This window comes from Prenolepis imparis, unplaced genomic scaffold (assembly GCF_030444845.1).
Source record: "Prenolepis imparis isolate NDT839.2.m4 unplaced genomic scaffold, iyPreImpa1.0 SCAF_1, whole genome shotgun sequence".
Lineage (NCBI taxonomy): Eukaryota > Metazoa > Arthropoda > Insecta > Hymenoptera > Formicidae > Prenolepis > Prenolepis imparis.
In genome coordinates, this window is record NW_028141159.1 from 8,474,665 (window position 1) to 8,491,354 (window position 16,690).

Here is a 16,690-nt window from a genome sequence, read left to right on the forward strand (position 1 = left end):
ACACGCCAGCAATCATATTTTTGCCTGACCGCAAAATTATCTAATTGCCACGGCTATAAAATATTGGCCCAGTTGCCGGGTAACTTTGAGACTCAGTCAAATTAAATGCTGGCACGACCAAACTGTTCCCTAACTTTCTTTCCATTTTTTTTTCTTCTATGATATTATAACCAAGAATTGATATTACCCACACTAGATCTCCTTGCTACCGTACTCTGCTTCTCATTTATAAGATAAATACGACAGAAACTCAAGCATCCCTCTTCCTAACGTATCGTGTCCATGTTCGCGCGCGATGCAAATAAATTGTGTCGATTTCGTTTGTTTATTCGCGTGATAGCTGTCTTGTCGATGTTTGTCCAAGTATATATAATCCAAGCTTCGATACACGTCTTCCCGTTTCGTCCTTTCGGGTATGCAGATCAGCTTTGACACGGTGGTTATGGTGGAACCGCGCTTTGGATTTGCAGATGAGAGTTGGCACAACCAACCTGAGATGTTGGAAAGATACCGAAGTGAAGCGCAGAGAAAAGTACGGGGCGGCCATATAAACTCCACCGTGTAATTCAGCCGAGTAAAACACTAGTCGATAAACTTGCACTCGGCACTTCTGTTTTCTTTGAATGCATTTCACCGTGGATATGCGTCCGCGTTGTAGTTTCGGGCTTCATGCCTCCCGATATTTTCCGCGGCGTTATTCTTCTTTTATCCCCCGCTCGAACTTATTTACCCGTCTAAGCTTTTGATATCATATTTTATCGCAGGTGGGCGAGTTCACGCATTGTTTGCTCCATATTCCGGTACGTATTACGGTAAATTGTATACGCGTCGCTTGATATTCGTCATAAAATATGATACACGAAAAAGGGGGCAATTTAATTAAACGTGGTTTTATCGTTTATAACCGTTACATTAATGGTTTTTTATATAAGCATCCGTTATATATATGAAGAAATCTGTAGTTTGCAATGCAATAAAAAAGAAATAATGTATTTGTAATTTAAAATTTATAGTTTACATACCACAATTTGAATTTTAAATTAAAATAAAAATGTTAATGATATATATTCATTATAGCAACTTATTAATCGAAAATTAAGAAATTAATTATTTTTTTAGATAAAATCCACAAGTGTCAATGTAACGCAATTGTTTTCTGTTTAAAAATACTATTCAGATTATACTTTATAATTATCCCAAAAAATATTCATGGGATATTTTTCATTAAAATATGATTTTGCTTCAGAATATTAAGATGTACAACATATTCTTTGCACAACTACAGTTTTTTTTATATAAAGAGATGGTTTATTATAATTTTGGGGAATGTCGTCGAGACATTTTCCCACGTCAAAGCGTTATGTCATATTCATAGATATATGCATCTTCTCAAGGAATCATTTTTCCGAAAAAATATGAAACTCTTCTATCTAAAAATTTTAGGTTGCAGCTGTTTATAGGCAAAGTCTTTTCACAAATAATTCCACGCAGGATACTTTAATAACTTTCAAAAAATCTTTAATGAAATAACTTGTCACTTGTTACACAAGAGTAATATAATGTAATCAAATTTATATTCTATTAATTTACATTGAGGACATATATCGCGAATATCATCGCTGCATTACATTAAAAAGCTTCATATCAAATAAATTGCTCGGAATTTAAATATATGAGTTCATATATATATTATACTTAAGAATATATGTAATTAAATATGTAATTAAAAAAAATATATAGTTGAGAGTACACACATATAAACTAAGCAATTTAAATAACATTTTCTTTCTGTACTGTTATATAATTGTTATGCATTTTAAAATACGATTTTATCTATCATTTATTTAGTTTCAAAATTTACAAATTTTTTTATATATATAGAATTGTGATTATGCATTACAAAAAAGTTATGTCACTTTGCGTGTTGTTAACTTTTGTAAAGCAGTTGCAGGAAATTATTATTCAATTATACGACGCAAGTAGACGATATTATAAGAAATGGTGACTTTGAAGTGTGCAAATCGATGTCACGAGTACATCTGAGTACACGTTGAACACGATTGGCTATCGATACAATACAAGAATTTGCCTGAAGCGTGCCAAGTCGTTCACTCGAAGCTCGAGAGTTTTGTTAGAGCTCGTAAGATCGCCAATAAGATTTTATATATTTTCATGCGAATAACGTATTTGAAATAGTATTTCTTTACTCGATGTACACGTAAACAATTTATTAAAAAATTACAAGTTTGGATTAAAAATAATTAAAAATAAATAAATGAAAAAATTTTAAACATATGGTAATTTTTAAATAGATAATTATTTTAATTTTTTTAAAAATATATACGTCGAAAGATTCTTAAATATAATCAAAAGCCAGATTGAAAGACAATTTAATGTAATTAAAGAGTGCTCAAGTTTTCGAGATTACTTGCTAATTAAATTTGAAATCTAATTTGGTGAATCGATACTGAAATATTACTTTAAATAATCGTTAATCATAACTGGTGATTGCTAAAAAAAAATAAAGCTGAGCTCGGAGAATTGGTCAAATCAGATTATATTTTTATTGCATAATATTTACTTGCATTTATGCCATTTACTTATAAATATGTAGAAATGTTTAAACGATTTAAAATACGAGTGCGTTTTCTATGCGTGTATATGTAATTTTATTACTTTAGTCGAAAGTAAAATTTAAATTATTCACGTACCATAAGATAATCAAGAGATATTCTCTTTTGTATTCTACACTAATTTAATTAGAATAAGAAGCATAGATACTATAACTTAATTAGAAATTTGCCTTTATCATAAATTTCTTAATCTTAATATAGAAGAGTTTGAAGAGTTCGAGATAAAAATGAATTTTTTAATTACGTTATGATTTTATTGCGAAACCTCAGATAAATAGATTCGGTTACAAAGTTAGAGAAGAGTAAAAGTTATAAATTGAAAATTACTTTTCTACACGTGGTTGCGTTTCTAATCGCGGGAACGTATATATATTCGCACCAGGGACTGTCACGAGCGCAGGATGTTTACGACGGGGAAGAACAAGGTGAATTTCTTCGAGATCATTATTTTCTCTTATGAGAGATTTAGGGTACGTCCGTCGGGGAATATTAACCGCGTAAAGGTGGCCAGCAAGAAAGTACTTTCTGCGAATTTGGCCTATGCAAATACGGGTGAACAATTCGGGTAGGTCGAGTTTGCAAGCCCTCGTCTAGTGAAAAAGTTTGGACGCCTCGCGACGAATACTAATTAAAGACTTGCGGAATGAAATTAGTTAGCCGAAGGGTCGCGGGGTGACTCTCGAGGATGGACGATGGAGTCCTCGACTCGGCGCGACGAAGAGCCGCTTATGATAATATAATAATACTTACTTGGGGCCTCTCGGAGTGTGCTACCTCCAAGCTCATTATGCGTTTAGTTCATAACTTCAATTGGATTCTTACTATCCCTACTGAAAGAGCCAAGGTTTTCATCTTGCCGTTGTCTCAAACCATCCTAATTATACAAGTAATTACTATCGCGAAAGAGAACATTTCAACTCTCATTCATTGGCCGCAATGATGTTGCATAAGCAAGGACGGTTCATTTTTTTTTGCAATTCAAATGTTATCGGAAAAATATTTGATTAAAATTTATTATATATACATATATATACATAAAATGAAATATATAGTATTATAATTGTTTTCAAAGACTGTAAATATATTCTTATTATTACATTTCAAAATATATTCATTAATTCATAACAGTTGGAATTCTCTTTTGTTAAAATCGTATTTGATTATCTGAATTTGGTACGTTTGAAAGAGCGATTTACGACTTATCGCTAGGCAACGCATTTTCGAAAAAGAGAGAGAAGAAAATATTTGTTGATCCCCATCGCGCTACGGGAAATTTTCACAGAGTTCATACTGTCGCTTGCCGGGCTTTGAAATCAATCTCAGTACTCTGGGAACATGATAGTCCGATGCGAGTAGAACTTCTTCCTTCCTTCGCCTTCGGTCCATTGAAAAAAGGCTCTTGAGTCCATCTCAAGGTATCGATTAACAAACACTCGAACAGCTAGCGTTGCCTTTGTAGAGCCCGCTTTGCAGAGTAACCGCTCGTGGTAAAGCCGTTTCGAGCTTTCCTGAATGGCACAGTGAAAGCTTTCTGTGCGAACGACTCACCGAGTGTTGCACAAGAGGCGGACCTTTCGAACTCCACAGAATAACGCGACCGTGCGCATCCATTTGTGCGCGGTAGAATTTCGCCGACCTAATCGAATTCCGGTTGCGTCGGCGAAATTTCCGCATTCGCGACCGACGAACGCGATATTTAATTTAGCAGCCCCGGTTTGGTATTCATGACGGGGCATGTCGTGGACGTAAATATAACGCTTTGACGAAGTACTTGGAAATATGTATCGACCCTCTGATTTTCTTTTCCGAAAATTGCACCGTCGTTACGGTATTCTATCCGCTAGACTGATTTCGACTTGTCGGAATTACTTCCAACTTTTGCCATCAAAAACTTGTACTTATAGCAAACTTTTTTTTTTTAGAAATGTGTCTGAAATCCTTACCACCAAACCAACTCGTAATCGTTCTCACGTTTTCTGCATTTCGCTTATTGATAATATCTATTCGTAGCAATTATGGCTTTCGCTATACTGTATTTTTCACTCTCTAACTACTGTAAAATTTCAGAAAATAAGACGGTGAAATAAGAAACCTACCGTGAAACCTACTCGTTTTAGATGAAAGATTGCGTAACACGTGTAATACACATTGATTTGCGCTTTGTAACGACAATTGAATACTTTCATCTGCTATGCCAAGGAAACTATTTATCACGATAGTAATCATGCATTATATGCTACACTCTTATATGCAACAAAACGCTCGGTCATGGGAATACGAAGGTACTTACCTTCGGATTTAGGTGCGGGAGGTTTGCGAGTGGCCCAATTTGTCCGAATACTTCTGCCACCGAGCCATTGGCCGTTCATGTTACCGATGGCGCTTTCTGCTTCCTGAAAAAGACAATAACAAGAAAAATCAACATTTTCTACGGCAAATTCTAAAGGGAAAGTTTATATACTAAAAACAAAAAATCGGACAATTTTGTTAATTACTAAACATAAGAAAGTGTTGCATAAATTTAAATATTAATTTTATTAAATTTTGCGTTTATTTTTTTTTTTTTTTTAAATCTTATATTCTCCTTCCTTTTTTGTAATGTTGCGTTTTATAATGTTGCGTTCTCTCTACAGCGGAATATTCTCCTTTTTATAGTAGCTTTACCAACAGATTGAATTTTATTCTACGTTACTGTATTATTCATTAATTCAATTTTTACAGTCAAAGAAGTTGTTGATTTTTACGAAGAACGTTACGGAAATACATACATGGAAAGATATTATATGGAAAGATATTTTTGTATATTGCGATACGTTTATTTTATTTTATAATATCGTTATCGAATGTGCATGTGTATATAAACTCATACAGTTACAGTTAACATTTGCAAAATTCTTATATTGCAATGCTTTATATATATGAAAAAATCTGCAATACAGAACAGAATGTAAGAACAAAGTTGGTAATTGACAAATTTGCATAAAATTCGCATAATGCAATTAATGTAAATTCCACAATAAGTATAATAATTGTGCAAATTATGTAAGATAGAAAGTTGGTGTGTATTTACGTATTACGGAATGCTTCTAAGGAATTTTACTGAGTTGCGAATGAAAATACGCGATGTGCCATGCAGTGTCTCTGCGAAAGCTCCTTTATTGTCTCTCGCAATGTCTATAACAACAATTGCGAGACGTAAGAACCGCGATGGCATTCACGCGAGACGCGGGAGGATAGAGCCGCATTCACACGCAAAACCGCGGATAAAACCAACAGGTATGTTGACGTCAATATTATCCACGACTTATTGTTGATTCAGCCGCGGTATCCCGTTAACGTGGCCCTCGATCCAGGTCAACTTAATATACGTTTTGAAATTTTATTCGATCGACTGCACTTTTGATTCCCCGGATTTTCGCGCAACCGCTCCGGGCGATCCGGGACATTTTCCATCGCGACGTTAGATTTCCTTCTGGGCGGGATGGGATCTCGCCTTTGGCGAGAGAGAAGAATATCGCCGATAGATATATACAGATTTCCGTGCCAACTACATATATATTCGCGCGATCTCTATAAACGTTTTATAACAAAACAGAGCCCATCTACTCAAGCTGGCTATCCATTACGCGATTATACAAAGAACAGGGCGAAATTGTTTTACCGAAACTCGCGTAATATGATAAAGGTGTCGAATCGCTGTTCGGTGACTGATATTCGCAACGTGCCGGCGTTCGTGTAAGGGAAATATATATACGATATGACACGACACACGTCATCGGTTGCAACGTTCGGAACTGACGCGATGTCGTGACGATGGTATGCGGACAGCAGAGAGAGAGAGGATGGAGATCTAAAATTTTTCTCGACGCCAGGAACTCCCCGAAAAAGTTTACTGTTCGAAAAGCTCTTCGAATGTACGTACATAGTAGAGAGACGAAGGAAGGATACATCTCTCGTCCTCCCTCTAACCCTTCTCTACGATCTTCTCCCCTGCGCCTTTCCAGCTTCTACAGCAGCAATCTCTCTCTCTAGCTCCTGCCACGTTCCACTCTCAACCATTTGCGCCATTTGGGGAGTCCTCGGCTTTGCCTTTGCCTCATCTCCAGCCGTTACTTTCTTCCACGGCTACACTTCAGCCAGCGACTTTTCTCTTTCGCTTCCTCTCTTTCTCTCTCTTTTCCTCTTTCTCTTTCTCTCTCTCTTTGCATTGTCCTTATTCCTCGCGGCCGTTCGCGTCTCCCTCCCTGGATAAAGTATTTCCGATTCAAATTTCCATTCTAGATATGTGATGCGGCGCATTCGCGCGGTTAGCCTAGATAGAGCCAGGCGACCGAACGCCCCGTTCTAAGCCGATTCTAAACTTCGGTCGATATCCCCAACGCCTCTCCGACCCGCAACCCCTGAAAACCACCGCTGCTTGCCCCCTTTCGTCCGGCGTGACCAGGGCGTTTACGTGATACCAGAAGTACCACCACTGACTAGCCGCTTGCCGTTTCTACCCCTCCGCGCTTTCCGCTTTCGAACTGTCCAAGCACCCATCAAATCGAATTTCTTCCGCGGCTGGTGATGCTATAGACAGACGGGAGCGCCGTGCACCGACACCCAGCTGTTTTACACGCATTATTAAGTCATGCCCGGATACATGCATTACGCTCCATTGGATTACGTGGCTTTAACGAAACTTCTTTCCTTATCAGGCAAGTCCGATGCAGCAAGTCCAATTGACTTTAAGCTTACATCTTTATTTTACTATTATATCGAATTTTTATCATTTCTCAAATTTTATCATTCAAATTCTCATATATATTTTTGGCTAGAAATATGAGCATCGTTAATAAATTGCGGTACGTAATGAATTGGACTAGTTAATATTTTTAAATAAAAAAATGCATAGGATAAGTATTTTATATATCTTGCTAAAGCAACCAATACACACATATATATATATATATATATATATATATATTATAATTTCGTAAAAAATTATTATTAATCGTAATATGTGGTTCGATAATTTTTATAAAAATTTTTAAATATAAATTATATAAATGATATATTAGATTGTATAGATTTAATTTAAACCATTGTAGGATATATATTTTGCTTGGCACAATTATTTGATATTGATTTTTGAAAGAATAAATAGCGTAAAATGACAAGCAATATTTCTTTGCACGTTACTATAAGCAGTAATATTCAAAATTATTTATTTAATTTATAAATACAATCAAGCTAACTTTTCACATTTCACAATTTTTAATAAAAGCTATATGACTCTATGATCAAATAAAAATATGACTTGTTGTTTCAAAAATTCATCGATTCGATATATATCATATCTATATTGCGTCAGAAAATAAAGACTATTTATTTACACGGTTGTACACGTATATTCAATAACGTGGTCGTTATGCATCCGGTATTTTGCTGCAACCGTAAATAAAATAACGCACATGAAGATGCTAATCAATGCGTCGTAATGATGCCGTAATTGCTTTTGTTTACATACCCAAGAATACATAAATCTATACGCACGGTGATGTGCTTTTGTGTGCTTAAGGTTGTAAGTTATAATAGCGCGCGCGATTTATTGATCAAATGCTGAAGCAACAAAAGTTGACAGTAACTAGAGCGACTGAGAATTAACATAAGTGTACTATAAGTATACTGATTATTATACATAAAGTAATAGGGGCATAACTCTCTTTCTCTCTTTTTCTCTCTCTCTCTCTCTCTCTCTCTCTCTCTTTTATTCTCTTGAACTATTTAGTTGGATCCATACGCATTTAAATAGATGCGACATTGCACTATATATCTGTTTCTGATATAATGTTTTACTTGTACATATATTTCTCTTGGAAATTACAAATCTTACTTTTTATTGTTATCTTAGCAGAAGACGAAAATATGAATTGTCAAAATCAGTTTGCAAAATAAAGAAAAAAATATTTTCCTTTATCAAAATTGAAGAAATATGAATCTATTTGTGAAGCTATATTGAGAAAACTGTTGCCAATATTAACGCATTATTACGCTTAGATAAACGTATTGCATACATATTGTATGCACGAAATACACAGGAACTTAACAGGACATTATAAAAAGCTCGATATTTATTAAATGCAGCATTTGAAACTCAAGACGGTCCCCGAAGAAAAACGAAAATCCTGAGAATTCGTATTTCCTCGTACATCTTAAAAGAGCCAGAATGTTGGATGCTGGGCGATCAGAGTTCGCGATTTAGGTACGTATATCCGGCGGTCGAAGGATATAGGTGGCAGTGGGACTGGTCGGTGGATGCTAGGGGGATGGGGGATGCGGATAGGGAGGAGGGGAAGGGGGCGAAATTTTCGCGTGTTCCTCGAGGTTAACGGAGACACTCGGGAAATTTATACTTCGGCAATAGTAATACCGCGGGTGTGAGGCAGGTGCCGGCGGTGGTCCAGATCGATAGGGCATTAAAACAGAGGGGAAAGGAGAGAGAGAGAGAGGGTCTACCTTCGGGGCAGGCGTCTCCACGAATAACCTCGCCATAAACGGAGGAAAGCCTTCTTTTACTCAGCCGTACATCTAACTTCGCTGTGATTTACGTCGCGGATTTTGGCGGGTCATAGTAAAACTCCGGCCACTCTCCATTTAGTCTCGAAAAATGATGTTGTAAACCGTGACGGTCAAGACTTTCCCCCACTTATTTGATCAGAGAAACTGCGGAAGTGACGAGCGTGTGATTTCGCAGTCGCAGTCGTTGAAGAATACTCGCGTTCTTTCCGACTTTTGGAATCGTCGAAATTAAATGTGATAATTAAAATGCTGCTCGGAAGGGAATTATCTACCTAGTCGTTATGTACCACCGTAAGTCTGATTTACATAAAATGTGCATCGAGAACTCTCTTATCTTCTCTTCTCATAAGTACCCGGACAATTTGTCATTTTATTTTTGACTGTAATCTTTTAGATATAGAGTTACGAATGTTGTTCCTTTAATCAATGCACTTTGCATGCTGCGACTTTCTCTAAAACTATTTTCAGACTTTCTTGAAAGCAACCAGATTTTGGTAAAATGGTATGTCGCAAGAGAAGGTAATGCACAAAGTTTTTCTAAGTCTTGTAAAAGAGATCTGCAAGATCCCGAAGTTAATTCAGAATATGTATATTTTTGATAATTAAAAAAGATCCTATATATTGATTGTGATATATACATGCTTGGATAATGAACTTATCTTATAGGTATATGTTAAACTTTCTCAATGGAAAAACAAATTTTTACTATTAAAGGGAAATGTTTTATATATACATATATGTATAAACAAAACATGGATGAATAACGGAGTTAAAATTTGTGTTTGAACATCTCTAATAAATCAAAATTTTATATTTCTTATGTAAAAATAATTTGTGAGTATTAGCTAGAAGGATAGGTACTATATTTGTTAAAATCTACTTTTAATAAATATTTGTGTAATTAAATAATAACTTTATCTTGCAAAATATAAATATCGTAGCTAAGGCTCATGTGATAGAATCTGTTTTTTATCTCAGCTACGATAATTTTATAATAATTCTGCTACAAAAAGATATAATCGGGTTAGTATCGTGTACTTACCGCTTTTTTGACGAACGAAACGAATCCATATCCCTTGGATTTTAAAGTTTGAGGATCTCTGACGACTCTGCAATCTCTGTAACATAAATATTATATCTTGTAAGATAAAATAAAGTGTAGAGATTTTTAATTCAATTATCAAGAAATCTTATAATAGATAAATTTAGTAGATAGATTTAATAAATAGTCTAAATTCACCATTTTGTTCTTATTATATTAAAGATCATTCAATTAAGAATTCTCTTACATATTTGAATCTTTATTTGATATTCTTGCGTCATTTCTGTGCGATATGATTTAAATATGATTTCTTGTATCGGTATCCAATGATATCTATATAAAGACATGTGATGTATTTAATCTTCTTTTCTTTCTTTTTTGCTAGGAAATAATGAACATTGAAATAATGCACGAGTGTAACGATATTTAATATTTTCTAGGGAATATTCATCCCCTGTCTATGCCGTCATTATCGCAATATTTTTTTTATCGCTCGCAGCGAAAGACCTTAATTTGTTTCAAGCGCAGTTGAATTTCGAAACGCTCATATTCTCTGGAAAAGTACCGGCGACATTGTCGGGCGAATTGGGATCGGGTTGCCGGACCGCCCCCGACGAATTCTTCCTCATAATTAAGATTCCAGTAGCGCCCGGCGGACAAAATTAGGAATACTGGAACGCGCAACGTGCTTTTCCTTCCCCTCCTCCCTCGGAGGCTGCAGTCGTTTCGGCGAGAGCTCGAAGCGAGGAAATATCCTTTCGACCGATGGCGCGTGCGCCACGACTAAAATTCCGCGCTTCCGTTATCCGGCGATTATTTTGAACCTTTTTCGATCGCAAATAATGGAAATTTTTAAAACACTACAGAGTCGCACGTTATATCTACGATACTATCAACTATATACGCGGTGATTGATGTAGACTAGTATTGACGTAGGCGGAACTTTGATATATGACACTTTGGAATTAATTGCCCGGGTAGAAAAAATTGCCGGCGCAAAGATGACAATACTGATCTCTTTCTCTCTTGCCCTCTCATTTGTGATGGATGAAGTGCAAGAAAGTAGCAAGTAATTAAAAAATCGTTGAATATAGCGAATACACCTGTGTATATAGACATTTATATGCGAGGCGTATTTTATAATTAACAAAATATATGATAATTTCTAACTGAAGAATTAAAATAAAAAGAATGACAAATTGGAATGATATTAATAATTGATAAAAAATAAATATTATTTAGAGTTAAAATATATACTTTCGATCTTTCTTTTGTCGTCTACTTACTAAACTGAAAACGTTCAGCTTCACGGGGATAAGTCATTTTAATGCATAATGCGTGAAACCACACAATTTAATGTGTTATGTTTAAAAAGTCTAGCAAACGACGTTTGCCGTGATACACACAGACGGAAAGCGAAGAATAGGCGGTGAAAAAAAGAAAGCAAAAGGACGACCTCGTTTGGCAAGAGGAGGTTTCAAAGAAGGGTTGTCAAAAGGAAAGGACGTAAAAGGGAATAAAAGAGAAGGCAGGCGGAATTACGCGCGTTTCAGGCTGCAGCCGGTCGGTACTTCCACTCTGTGCCTCAATTTGAATGCACACCTGCCGCGGTTCCGTCCGTAATTAAAACGATTAATCGATCAAAGGACGTATCTGAGCGAAAGCGAAAAAAGTGTGAAGAAATTCATACTATGTGTACACCTTTCTAATGAGTAAAGATAAGGAATAAATTAATGATGGCTTTAATATGATAACTTTAACTTTATACGAAACATGTGTACAGTAGTAATTGAATTAGTTTTCAAGTTTGACACGATATTCTTTTGCCATAAGATCGTTCCTTTGCCGCAGATCGTGAAATGAATCAGATGGAGGGTAAATTCCGAACAACGAATCGTCAGTCCAGTCGATTAATTTTTATTGGAAATATATCGTAAGTGTCAACATACGCAGAGAATTTAAGTAGAGTTTTAGTAATATTTTATTAGTAGCGTCATCACACATTCTCCGAGTAATAAATATGGACGGATAATTTTAATCGGCGATGCTTTCTCTCGTGAAGTCGTATACGACTTCAAAGGCCTTTCCGGGAACCGCGATATACCGTTTTCGATTGCTTTTGCGCCCGAATGATCGGCAAACGTCGTAGTTTACGAGCGCGGAATGTTGAGTGGTCAATATAAGTTAGATGTGGAACACGCCGCTGGTCCTGCCAGTGCAGTGCCCACTTGGCTGTGTTGCTCACACCGCGAATCCATCCCCGCGCCCAGTTCTATCGATATAGTTTTCAAGCAATTCAAGCTGTTGTGTGTTTCTATATATGTACCGCGTTTGCCCTCTCTACCCCTTCGGCGTTTCTCTTTTATAACCCATTCCTCCTGTTCGCATCGTCACGTAGAGCGAAACAATTGGCGCGACGACGACGGCGTGGCGTGCGCCGTATGGATTTACGTTCTTTACCGCAAAAAATCATAAATTAATGTACGGTTATTGACGCGATAAATCTCAGAATTTAATTCAGGCTCCGTCGAGTCCTGTCGCGCGACACGCCGTCGTCCCTCCATCCGTCCTTTTTGGCCGGTGATATAGCCGCGACAATGCCAGAGAGGCTCGCACCCTGGCGGGCAAAGCCTCGATAGAATAAAGAGTAAGTCTGGATTTATTGCCATCGAGCCAGTCGAACGCGATGGACGTGTGGATAGAAAAGATTTTGCGTGGGCGGGCGCAAAGCAGGATGGCGATGATTCAAATTGTGCGCCAGGCGTGCATCCTCGCTGTGACGAATTCTCACGCAAATTGTCTCGTTTATTCCATCCATTTTAAAAGTTGTAATTTCGTATAGCTTTATTTATATTCTTCAGTATTAATCGTGATTATTTTTAAAACAACATGAAATAATTTATAGATTATTTAAATCTTTATAGAAATATATTATACATATATTGTATATAATGGCAAGTGTGCAGCGGGAGAAAGGAAACGGCGACATTGCATTGCGAAATTTCCGCAGCTGTAAGAGAATTTGCATCCAAGGATACACCGTAAGTTTGGATTTATTGCCGTCGACTAGGTCGGGCGTGATAGACGCGAGAATGGAAGGGGTGGGGTGTGTCGATGTTTCAAATTGCGCGCTAGGGACGTAATCCGCAGAAAGATTGCAAGCTTGTTGTTCGTTCTATCAATTTCGAAATCTTGTCTCTACGTTTATACAAGCGATATTTGTTACAATTACACTGACAGAAAGGTGCTTACTTTTTTTAAATTAGATTTTTACGATAATTCAATCAATCATATTAATAAAATCACATTATGCACTTTTTTACCACGTAAAAGCGATGTCATTTATTTTAAATAAACGATCTTTAGTAGTTAATATATCTTATGCTAATACAATGTAAAATTATAGTAATACAATATATAACTCTGATTAAATTTATTAACTTAATAGTTATATAAATAATCATTGAAAATTTACTGTGACTCCATTATGCTACATGGAGTAATTTTCTTAATGTAATTAAAATTTTTTTAAACAAGCTAAGATGATTCAAATGTTTAACAAGTTTCTAGATTCCATTCTCTTTAATCTTAAGACAAGTATAGTGGAGCTTGTAAAATTCCCAGTGGTAATTCCTTTTATCTCGCAAAGTAAGTTCCTAAGATTGATAAAAGCTGCTGGTCGGCAGTCCAATTTTGATAATTAACATGCGACCCGTTCGTGCAGTATTTACTTAACAATTGTAGGTTTGCAATGTCTGCTCAACATATTCTGTTCGTAAAACGTGTACTTTTGTCAGGAATGCTCGATGCATTTCAACAACTCTAAACTAGTCCCCTTACCTTTTAAGTTTTATTCGTATCTTTTTCTTGAATTCTTCTAATCTATCTTCTATTTATTTATTTTCTTTCGTCTAGTGCGTTTCTTATTCATGTCTATTTTTTTCTATGTATATTATTCTCTTGTTTGGGAAGTATTCAAATGTATATATATATATTTGATAATATCTGAATTAAATTTTTCTTCGCAAAAAGCTTTTTGCAATTTATTTAGTAATACAGAATTTCGACATCGAAATAAAACTTTTTATTCTTAAGATTTGTTTTCCTCTTCGCGGTCTATTGTTTTTTTCCAGATGTAATACAAATTTAAATTTTGTAAAAAGGTATTCAATATCGATAAAATAAATTTTCTTCATTTCTGATATAAAAATTTTATATAAAGATATTTCTGAATTTTATAAGAACACATTATACATATATTTATATATATGTATATATAATTATGTAGCCTTTAGAATTAAAATTTTTTATAATTCTGCCATCATGCAAACAAGTATTGTAAATCTAAAAATATGATCTTATCAATCGAGAGTATTATTATTTTTTTTTTTTGCGTCTCTGATGAGAATCTTTCATATAGCCTTCTATATTTCGAATATGCGTGTCAGAAAGACTGAGCAATCATTTCCATCAGCCGAAGCCTACGTCTCTATCGATGATCATTCAAGCGTCCCACCTTCATTCTTATTTCGTACAAGAGATTTTCGATAAGGCGGGAATAGCTAGGAAAGAATGAAAGAGAGACGGGGATCGTGAATTGACGAAATCGTGTCACGACCTCATCAGTTTCATATCTTTAAGCCGCGAAACTTTCGCGTATTAACCTCCATTCCTTGATGCCGCTTTTTCATCTTTCATACTGCCGGTTCCTTTGACTACGTGCTGCGCAGGCAGTCTTTCCATTAGCTGCTGGAAAAATTCAAACTCATTAATTAGGCGCTAGGAATGGCGCGTCAGCATGAAAATCTTTGTACTATAGGATCTGGGTCCTTATCGCTCGGGCAACGAAGATTGAAGAACACTATTTTCAAGCGAGCAAGGATAGGAACCGGGAGCGTTCGCGCGCGGGAACAGATTCATCAATCTACCTACAAATAATCGCTGCAGAGTACTATCGTTCATCAGTATTTGATGGTTATTCTCGGATACCGTTTATCGATTTCTGTATCAAGCGAATAACAACTTATCTGTTTACAAGGAATAGAAATATCAGGAATAAAACATTTATAAAGCGTGCGACAAACACAATTTTACGATGATAGATTGATACTATGTTATCGAGAAGATTCACGAGCAAATCACATCAGACGTATCGATTTAATTGTTAGTCGAACGCGAGATTATATTGCGTAAATTATTCGTGATCGCGCAATGTATCAAGTGTTTGTATGAAAAATTATGAGAATATTAATTTTCAACATACACAATTAAAATACTTTCTTAAATTGCTTTATAGATATATATCGTAGATAAAGCGTCGCATGTTTGGAGCACAAATTTAATTTTTTGCTTTAATATGGCTTTAGTCGTACGCTATTTCGGAACATTCGCTACAAGGGGAAAATCCTTTATCGGAAATATTTCGAATTAAAGCAGCAAGTAGTATAGTGCAGTTTTCTATGCTAACGGGGGTTGTTATCTTCTCGCCATATAATGAATCCCGCGAGATGTAAGTTATGAATTTATAACCCTCTCACGGCGCTCCCTCCCCGAGGTTGAAATATTTTCGATAAGAAGTTACTTCTCTCTCTTCGATTATGAATAGCGAAAGAGCTAATCTCAGCACAGGCTGACATATTATTGATTATTATCAAATTTTGTCCCGGGGTTAAAAATTTCCTTATCGAACTTGAATATCATATTCAACATTTTGATCGTTATAACTTGTTGTTATCATCGATTCGTTTTCGCATTCAAGTAGCATGGTTTTGCGAAAAGCATTCTGCATAACTGGCCAAACTGGTTAAAGTTTACACTATCAACAGGGTTAAAAGTGTTTATAAAGCATTAAAGACCAGCATTTTAGCGTAATGTCAGTCAATCAAGTAGCACGATTGTTTACACAACTTTGTTGACTTTAAGTAATGTAGCAAGTAAACTTTATTCACTCGAGAAACAAACTAACGCCTTATATACCTCAAAGTATATTTTCTCTTAATATACCTTTAATGGCCAGACATGCTGATCTTATCTCCGATTGATTTTCGGAAAGCGCGGTCTAAGAATTTACGATTCGAAGCAACGTTGTATAAATTTGTAATTAGAAAAAAAAATTGCTTATATTTCTAATATTTTTTTCTGTTTTCGCATTTAAAATACTCCGCCTAAAAATACCAAGCAATAAGAAGGCAGATCCCATAAAAATCATTTCGCGCATCGATGGAAACGACAGGACGACGAGGTAGTTTACTTAATTCTTACTAAGTGCACTCAATACCGAGCCAGCTAATTGTCGATGGGATAGGTCGGGTCGATGTCGGGTAGGACGGAGGCGGAGAGAGTCTGAGACAAAGTCGGGTTGGCACCGACGCCACCCAACAGCCCTCGAGGGTCCCACAAGGCGAAGCTCCCTTCGATTTTGAGACCGCGACGAACGAAACCGTGCTCGTTGTGA

At 36.0% G+C, this 16,690-nt stretch overlaps 1 protein-coding gene across 8 annotated transcripts in view; it reads right to left on the reverse strand.

The window, feature by feature from the left end:
* The window catches only part of LOC145944593 (cytotoxic granule associated RNA binding protein TIA1), a 445,453-nt gene that overhangs the window by 40,241 nt on the left and 388,522 nt on the right, over nucleotides 1-16,690 (reverse strand). For all 8 annotated transcript variants that reach the window (XM_083053014.1, XM_083053042.1, XM_083053024.1 and 5 more), the window contains 2 exons: nucleotides 10,237-10,312; nucleotides 4,924-5,026 (listed from right to left, as the gene is read on the reverse strand). In XM_083053014.1, coding sequence (XP_082909140.1) covers nucleotides 4,924-5,026; nucleotides 10,237-10,312 — 179 coding nt within the window. The remainder of the gene's footprint in view (nucleotides 1-4,923; nucleotides 5,027-10,236; nucleotides 10,313-16,690) is intronic.